Genomic DNA, 9,042 nt, shown 5'->3' with positions numbered 1-9,042 from the left:
ATTGAAATCGTAATAAAACTACAGAGTGAGTTGCACATTGAACTAGTAGGCGAAGGGGCTGGTCTAGGTTTAGGTCCGTGACACAGCAGTCGCGAGATGGCATCTGAAAGCCACAATCTAAAATGAGGAGGAATCGTAATGCCCGACCTGTTTGGGATGGGGTAATTATTAATGCATTTTTTGGGTGCATTTACATTTACACCCAACATGTGGATCTTTATCCCTGACCTGGTTCAAACTCCTGAATGAATCACGATTATGAATTACTGTTAACACTTGTGCCTGACATTTCCGTTTTTTTTGTTCTTTTTTAAAGCTACAGTTTGTACAAACTATTTAAATAAATATGGCATTAATAAGGCATAACAATTCTGAAGTATCGAAAGTCATTTTTTAAAAACAATGGTTGTATCTTAATAAATACTTATATGTCACTGAATGCCTGCTTCTTATTCACACTAACATCGCAAACAGGAACATAATGTATGTCTTTAACAACCTTATCGCTCCGTTACGTAAGCTGAGGCTCACGATGGCGACGTAAACCTGCCCTGGATACGGTCGTTCTCATCATATTCACACCTAGATGTTTATGAATCGTACACATATTTATGTCACCTTCACGGTTGATCCCAGCTGATCTGAGCTGGTGGCCGTCCAGACCAACCCAGGCTGACCGTTCGACACCAGAAGACACAAAGGACCACGTTTAGCCACGACAGCAACAGAAGGACACCATTGGACCTGCACAGGGCAATGATTGGGTCTTTGTGAGGTCTCTGAGTCCCGTGGTGTCCAAACTACAGTCATAACTGGAGGTCCAGTTGTGTTTTAAAAGGGGGAGCCTCCATCACACTGAATCCATCATTTGGTTTATTTTGTCTCACAAAATGAAGGGTTCAGAGTCAAGGGACAAAACTCTCATGAGGGAGAAGTGACCCCCTTTCCTTCCAACAGTTTTGGTCGCCTTCGACGGCACAAGTTGTGCGACTCATTTACAACGATCACGTTTCCTTAAAAAAATAGTTTTTTTGATTTGAGCTGGTAAACAATAGACTCGTTGCTGAAGAACATCACCATGGTGAGTCGTTTTGACCCCTTCATGACCTTTCACCTGCTGAGAACAATACGGTGTTGAACAGCCACATTTTGATATTGTTTGTCTTTTAAAAAGCTAAATGTAAATTGGTCAATCACGCACTCAACGCGTGCATGATTTTATTTTTTTGTTATTGTTTGATCTGGACAGCCTTCTAGCCTCAACGTAAATCAATTGTGAGACCAACTGAAAATATTCAGAGCCGGTAGCAAATTAAACTGTGATTCTGAAAAAAGTTTAAATGATATCGAATATCCGTCATATTATAGTTGTAGATCAAAGTGTGTTGATTTGCTAAATTTTGAACGAAGGTTTATGGTAAAAAATGTACCACAGTTGCGAATTCTGAAGTAGTTGAAGTGTCAGGGTCATTGACTTCCTTTATAAAAAATATATTTTGAAAGTTTAATATTCTAAAGTTCAAAAGTTGGAATCTTGCGATGATATCGCACGATTCCAAGCTAATATGAACATGTTTAAAGTAGAATGGAGTCTCTAGGTGACAAACAGTGGAAGGAGTAGGGTCGCAAAATTTGTAGGGAATAATAAAGAAAGACAGAAAGAGAGAAAAAAAGCCTAAGAATAACAATAGTTGAGTACTCACCTAATTATAGAAGCATTAAACGACATACATTATTAGTTGACTATGGCTTTCACAATAAGCCACCGTCTTATTTGTGTTCCTTATGATACTTGAAAGATGCATTACTCATGGTAAGAGTTGGTTTCCCATGTCATATTTAAGTAAAGTGTCAGGTTTAGACATATTTCTCAAAAATGATCAAAACTGTGTCCTATGACGTTTGATGGGCAGCATCTCCTCCGTGCCGCTGTTCAGGGTGTCCGTCACCAAGAGAGGAACTCAACTCATGGCGTGACAACCCAGATCACTGGGAATTATGGGGAAAACATTTTCGCGACGTTTCTTGTTTCTTGGAAAGTTCTTGTGATCGACACCTCATGACGCTCTGATGATTCTACTTCCTTTCGGCAACTGGGGCCAGATTTTGCTCACAGGGTTGCCCAGTTGGTGATGTATTGTTTACTAGTGACGCGCATGAACATGGCGGACCACATGGCAAAAGTTTTGACCGGTGAAGAAAGTTTTACTCAATATAAAAAAATCAACCATCATCTGTCAAGGTGATGCTTATATGCACGAATGACAAAAAAAAATAATTCTTGCAGCCTCCATGGTCACCAACAAACACAGAACCTATGTTCCACACCCAACTGATGGTGGCGATAATCCTGTTGGTGTGATATATACTGCTGACAAAGAAGCACTTTTAGATTCTGAATGCAGTGCACATGAACGGTCGCTGTCGGGAACATGCGTATAGGGCTCTTTATGGTTCCACGTTGACGCAACACAAGGGGGTAACGGACCTGTTTCGTCTTTGCGGACCCTCCTTGCTTCCACCGCAAGGGCCTGACGTGCACCTCCCAAAAATTGTAACCTTGCGGCGAGGCGACACAGCTGTGGTTATTCCGCTATCTACATCATTTCCGGCAATACGTTTTGTATGTAAAAAATCAAAGGCAAAACATGTACTTTTTTTTTTACTCGCTAGTAATCGGTAAAAAGTGGAGACGTTTTGTATTCGGTCATCATAGACCTTGAATATAGTGACCAGAATGGACAACGACGACCAACTAGCAGCATATCTTCTGTTTTTGTTGCACATAGTTTGAGTCGTATTCAGCTTTCACGTTGCTAGAATCCATACCATACCGTAATCAAAACTTCTAGTAGTAGACCAATTGTAAAGTATTAGCATGCACAGACAAAGACCAACTATTTGTTTTCTCTTTACCACGGACATGCATAGCGACACGTAAACCTGACGCAGAACCATAAAGGTTCACGACTACATCGAAGCAACTGCGTGGTCATTGCGTTGCGTGAACAAGAAACCATAATAAGCCCTTTAACCTTGCTTCGAGGCGACGCAGCAGCAAGGGATGTGATTGGTCTGCTCACGAAAACCCGAAGCAGAACCAAAACAGGTTCACGACTGCATCGAAGCGCCTGCGTGGTCATTGCGTTGCGTCGATGTTGAAACATAATCAGCGCGTGTGAGCAGCAAAGCCGCAAAGAGGGCAAAAACTCAAAAGAACAGTTTACCAAAGGACATATTATCAAAAAAAACAAAAAACATTTTTACACTGTTATACAAATATTTAGTTTGCAAGCTATAGGTTTTGCATTACATTTCAGTTAGTTTGATCTCAATTCTAATGTGGGTTGCTAGTGTCGTGGATAAACACTTAATGATAAACACAAAATAAGAGGTTGAGAAAGCCAAAGATTGAAAGACAAAGACTTTTATTATCACTTGGAATCAGTAAAGTAAATAATTGACATCTCAGACATTAGTTGTATCAGATGTAAGGCAGTTAGATACTCTGTGATATAAAGGCAAGATAATGATTATAATGTTAAACCTTGGGTAAATTTCTCCCATACTATTTAAGAAGTTTGTTTTGATTATCCTTCTAGAGTAATTGTCTAAAATGTGCTCTACTTGGAAAAAGAAAAGGAATTGATAGTGCCATTGCCATGCCATTCCTCAAAGGCAGGGACGTAGGAATGAGTTTAACATTGGGGGGGACACATCGGAAACCTGACAGATCCGGCTTAATTTTTAGGTGGGACAAATGCGCCTGTCTCCGATATTGGAAGGGACACGTCCCCTCCGTCCCCCCCGGTTCCAACGCCCTTGCGCAAAGGGGTTATAAAAATGTATTAAACATTTGTAAAAATCAAAACATAACACAGCGAATTGCACACATAAGAAAGTCAGGCCACCACCCCCACAAAAAAAATCGTTTTTCTTTCTAGAAGCCAAGCAATGCTGTGGTATTACTATACTAGCATCCACACCTTCCCAATGGAATGTCAAGGTGTGCGCAATATTTTCCCGACATGGCGATTAGACTATTAAATGTATTTCTATCAAAGATTCAGTGTCCCCCTATAGTGTTGCAAGTGACTAAAAGAATTGGACATTGTGTCTTGGCTCTATGGTCTTTTTGGGACAAAGGAAAGTTTAAACTACACTTGATTAAATTAATCCTATTGAGCTGGTTTGAGGAAGGGTTGTTGGTTGGTCTAGGGGGGGTAGGGATGGTACTGAAGCCTGGATTTCAGCGGGTAGCAGCAGAACCTTCCTACGGAAGAAGTCATACGGATTTAGTATTTACACCGACAAACGGGTTTTGTTGATACGGTGAAATTAAAGTACAATTGTTTGCTTACATCGCGTCTTTCGCAGTTGTCACAGATGGCTTCTGAGTCCGGCAGACATACGGGTGCTTCCCTACCTAAGTAAGTAAGCAGTTGTTGTCTTCTGCAGTCCACCGTATTCTCGCAGTATTCCACCATGGGTATTATGTTGACCAATTCCCTGTTCTCGGGTTCATCATCATCAAATTCATTGTCTGTTAATAACACAAAATGGAGAATAATGAGATAAATCGCCAAGACCAAAGACCAAAATACTATGAATTCAAATGGAGGTGGAGATTTTTGGAGCCAAAATCTGAGAATAACAAATGAGGGTCAATGGAGCAAGACGCACTTCTGATGGTTTCGCTGAGCAAGTCCTTGTCGCTTATGGTGTAGAACAGGATGCAGTGGGACAAATTCCCGTCTCTGCCCGCCCGCCCTGACTCCCGGTAGTAGTTTTCCACTGACCTGGGCAGAAAGGTGTGGATCACGTACCGCACATCCGGCTTGTCGATGCCCATGCCAAAGGATTCGGCGGTGGCACAGATGACCTACCGATGAGGTTTATTAGTATTATTGAGTCATCTAGCAGACGCGATTCTCCAAATCCACTTACAGCATATTTTAGAATGAAGGTATTTGACTTAAGGCCAAAAGGTTATGAACCCCATTCTCTGCACTGCAGTAGTTGTATATATCCTTGAGCAAGATGCCTAACCCGTACCAACACTATCACTACTCTACGAGTAGAGGTGGACAGGGCCTTTTTATGCAACCCCAATGCACCAAACCATCCCAATTTTTATAAACGAAAGGTAAAATAAAGCTACCATGCATTTATTTTCATTCCACTTGGTCTGCACAATCTCTCTGGCTTTGTCGGTCTTCCTTGAGTGATACGAATATGCCAGCAGGCCTCTGTCACGCAGGATCCCTGCCAGGGAGTCACAGTCCTCACGTGTCCAGCAGTACACAATGCCTGAGTCTCCTGCAACATGAACGCATGGCAGAGAATAATATCAGCAGTATGCTGTGCATTATTATGGAACATGCAAAACGTGTTAAATTTTGAAGTTTTACTCTTGGTCGGAGTGGACCTGAGAAACATGTGCACAGCCATACTTGGACAGTGCTTCTTGATCCAGGTATAGCAGTCCTTTTCCCAATTGTCGCTTCTGTTCAGCACGGCATACTTTAGATTTGTTCGGTTTAAGATCATGGTGAACCTGCAATCAGGATAATTATGAATATGATGCTCTTGTGAATAAACAAAACAAAACACGACGAGCAGGAACAATTAGCAGCAAGGTTCTGTTGCTGTGAGCTTAATGGGTGTTGGAACACCTACACCTGAGGGTTGGTCATCTGCAGCTGTTTGAGGATGTCCTCCTGGATGCAGTCCCTGACGGGGCCTGACACAGCAATCATGGGCACCCCCGGAAAGTCCATCCGCAAATCATTAAGCTTTTCGAAGGCCTCCCGAAAGTTTTTGCTGTCATACTGTTAAGCAAAGCGAGGACATGGGTTACCCGGTTTGCTGGGATGGAATGCCTGAACCACATAGTGTTACTACTTCTAACACTTAGGGTAGTGTTTATACTTAACACACCTGACTGATGCACTGGGCCTCATCGATAGCAAACCGAGCCAGAAGTCCTCGGTATAACAGGCTCTTCAGAGCATTGATCAGCCGTCTACTCATTTTTATCTAGAGCAGAGCACAGGCAAACAAGATCAATACATTCAATCATAATGCAATACAGTTGGAGCCAATCAGCAGCCAGCTGGTTTTCTGTTGATAATGCATTCTCTACCTTCTCGGGGGTGACGTAGAGCAGTTTGATTTTAGGATCTTTTTTGGACAACTGTTGATAGATTCTATCTTCACTGCGACCCTGACCACCCGAGAGAGTCGTGGCCACAATCTGAATAAGAAGATGACATCTTTCATACCCAGCTAGGGTTTTCAAACTGAATTGCATTAAAACTAATATCCCACTTTCAACCCACAGAGCAAGTATAGCATGGGTCCCACTTACACCCAGTTCAGTTAGTTTCTGGATCTGGTCCAGGATGAGGGACAGGAGAGGGGAGATCACCACAGTGACGCCAGCAGACAAGCAGGCTGGTAGCTGGTAGCACAGGCTTTTACCAGCACCTGATACAGAGAAAGGTTGTCATTGTGAGAGCTGTGTGAGATTGTTTCTCTAGGGGTCTCAATGTGTTTATAATGGATCATGCAGTCTGCAGTACCAACCATTATCACCAACAACAAAGACATTTTCGTTCAAAATTGTGGCGTTAATTGCTTCACGTTGATTGCCACGGAACTCATGATGACCAAAAGTGTTGTTGAACGTCCTCAACATCTCTGGAGAGTGGTTGAAGTCGAGGCGTCTGTAGCGCTCGTCCGCAGCGTTTCCGGCCATTTTTCTGTAGTCCAAAAATAGAAATAAGTCAACATCAAATTAAAATGGTCAACATTGTTAAAGGTCCAGTGTGTAACATTTTGTAGCAACTAGCGGTGAGGTTTCAACCAACTGAATTACACTGAACTGACAAGCCAATGTTTACTTGTTCTGCGGCACGGGAACATTGGTTGCATTTAATACCATTGCGGTTGCAGTATTATCGCTACAGTTCCGTTTTGGATATCAAGCGAATACAATGCCAAGGTGTGTGTGGACGTGTAGAGCTCCGTCTGTGCAGCGGCTGATGTTGATGTCCACTTTCGAGAAAGTGTTAAGCTTTGTAATGGAAATATCTCCCCTCTCAAGTCCCTCACTCACTTGTCATGGAAATATAAGACATGATTCGCCAGATGTTAAGACATGGTGAGCTTTGAGTTAGTATGTTTTAGTAAACACTTCACAGTTTGTGACAAGCGTACCAGCCTTGGTGAGGAAGCGTAAACTGCCTCGGCACATTTATGGCTACACCAGAAACCGTCATCCTGAAATTTGTACCTGTTTTTACAATAAAAAAAATAAAAAAGTTTGATTTACATTTTATTTATGTTTTCAAAAAAATCGTCCACGGCTCCTCTATACAAATTCTAACGCCACGGTGTGTGGAGCATTTCATACAAAAGAAAAGCATTTCATGCTCCTACACAACATCAGTACTAAAACATGATGACAAGTGGGTGCAGCCATGGGGAGAACACACCCCTCTGCTCTCCTACAACGCCTAGCCCAAAACATTTGAGTTATTTCTCTCTAGAGGCACCCATCCGTTCCCAGTGGCAACTGTAGCAACCAAGTATCACGCTTCTTCTTGCTCAATGTCACGAAATTGTATCTTTTGAATCATGTCCTGGAGCACGATGGTCAGACTTCTCTCTTGCTATACAGAACCGAATAGAAACCCATGCATTTTGAATGGGCTTTTTTCGGGCTGGACTGAACGACAGCTAAACCAATCAGCATTTCAATTGGGGACTATTTTGTTCACAGTTACGAGAATGTATCTATTATTAATTGTCTATTCCATACAATGTGGGGTCGGCGAGAATAAGGATATTGGGTCATACTCAGTATTAATTTCATTCATAGATACAATTTCAGAAGTGAATGGTCAATGGTATTGTTATTACGAGAATAAAGAGGATGTCTTTATAACGACAAGTATGACATTAAAGGCTGCATGGTCTTATCATAATATGTATAAATGTATGTATGCATGTATTTATATATAGTTGTGGCCCAGCAACAAAGTACATTTGTAAGAAGAAAGAGAAAAAATGTATCACTGTCGGTACATTAAGGATGTTCATACCAGGATTGTGTTCATCCCAGGAATGAGAAGGCTGCGCCTTTCGCAGAGGCAGGCACACCCTTCTCATTAGGCTTATGGAAGTGCAGTTATCAATGTGCTTGCCAACTTTGAATATTATATATAACCCTAACTCAGTGTGTGTGTGTGTGTGTGTGTGTGTGTGTGTGTGTGTGTAAAAGTTGTTATTCTTAATGTTGTCACTCCCTGTGTGTGCTTGCCCGTTCTAGTGCTACCCCTTTGCTCAGCTGACAACAGGGCCTCAGGCCTACTCTACTGTATTTTGATATATTTTATAACATCTGTCATAATGGTGGTACTTGGGGAGACATATTTTCTGAGTTGGTACGCGTTATTAAAAGTTTGAGAACCACTGGTATAGATCATGGACAGTGACTGATATTAAAGCAGCTAAGTTGCATCTTCCAAACACAATCTAGTCTGTTGTCCACGAAACTGGCTGTTCGCCCACTTGCTAACGGATTGGAAGAATTAGCTCTACCAACTGAAATGCAGAAAGTTGTAGTTTTTACTCACCAGCAGCAAGATAGAATTCAGCTCCTTCTTCTTTGAGACAAATTTAAAATGTAACTAACCTACCAGCGTCCTAGTTCTGTTTTATAGGCAGCCTTAGCTCCGCCCTACAATCCACTCAATAGTCCACATCTGCTTACTGAAGTTGGCTGATTTCCCACTTACTATCAACAGAGAGTTGATGCCATTGCCCAGGGGGCGGGCTATGCCGAGTCACCCACCATTTACAATCAAAGCCTCCAGGACAACCTGGATAAATGGACTTGTCTGACAAGTCTTAGTACAATACGTTGATGATCTAATGATGGCCGTACCTACATCCAAGCGTGAGAAGGCCATAGTAGATGTATTACAACACCTACATAAACAATGCCGCAAGACCAGTGCATCCAAATTACAATGG

General features: G+C 42.0%; 2 protein-coding genes across 5 annotated transcripts in view; one reads left to right on the top strand and one right to left on the bottom strand.

Moving 5' to 3' along the window:
• The window catches only part of tulp3 (TUB like protein 3), a 23,756-nt gene extending 23,360 nt beyond the window's left edge, over window positions 1-396 (top strand). The window contains exon 12 of the mRNA XM_079755740.1: window positions 1-396. This exon is cut by the window's left edge and continues 1,149 nt beyond it. The gene's annotated coding sequence lies outside the window, so the exon portion shown is untranslated.
• A 3,015-nt stretch (window positions 397-3,411) lies between these two features.
• On the bottom strand, window positions 3,412-8,679 carry LOC307089754 (recQ-like DNA helicase BLM). Of its 4 annotated transcripts, none has more exons than XM_079756171.1 (11): window positions 8,643-8,679; window positions 6,589-6,764; window positions 6,371-6,489; window positions 6,146-6,256; window positions 5,941-6,039; window positions 5,680-5,831; window positions 5,454-5,557; window positions 5,162-5,319; window positions 4,684-4,882; window positions 4,362-4,543; window positions 3,412-4,273 (listed from the first exon to the last, which is right to left on the bottom strand). In XM_079756171.1, exons 2-11 carry the CDS (start codon window positions 6,758-6,760, stop codon window positions 4,250-4,252), a joined length of 1,320 nt encoding a protein of 439 aa, XP_079612297.1. In that variant the 5' UTR covers window positions 6,761-6,764; window positions 8,643-8,679; the 3' UTR covers window positions 3,412-4,249. The 4 variants fall into 4 exon arrangements, with proteins under 4 accessions (XP_079612297.1, XP_079612295.1, XP_079612296.1 ...); XM_079756169.1 differs by having other exon boundaries at window positions 3,412-4,269; XM_079756170.1 differs by lacking the exon at window positions 8,643-8,679 and adding an exon at window positions 7,222-7,272 and having other exon boundaries at window positions 3,412-4,269.
• Between the last annotated feature and the right edge of the window lie 363 nt (window positions 8,680-9,042).

This window comes from Pollachius pollachius (assembly GCF_949987615.1).
Source record: "Pollachius pollachius genome assembly, chromosome: 18".
Classification (NCBI taxonomy): Eukaryota; Metazoa; Chordata; class Actinopteri; order Gadiformes; family Gadidae; genus Pollachius; species Pollachius pollachius.
Note: the sequence above shows the minus strand (reverse complement) of the source record. Positions and strands in the feature narration are given on the sequence as shown.

Bases quoted from the DNA above. Each gene is read 5' to 3' on its own strand.
- LOC307089754 (XM_079756169.1), bottom strand. From the start codon at position 6,760: ATGGCCGGAAACGCTGCGGACGAGCGCTACAGACGCCTCGACTTCAAC. The intron at 6,490-6,588 runs GTTGGTACTGCA...TCTCTGTATCAG, and splicing joins CTTTGTTGTTGGTGATAATG to GTGCTGGTAAAAGCCTGTGC. The intron at 4,883-5,161 runs GTAGCTTTATTT...CCTCATCGGTAG, and splicing joins GGAATGAAAATAAATGCATG to GTCATCTGTGCCACCGCCGA.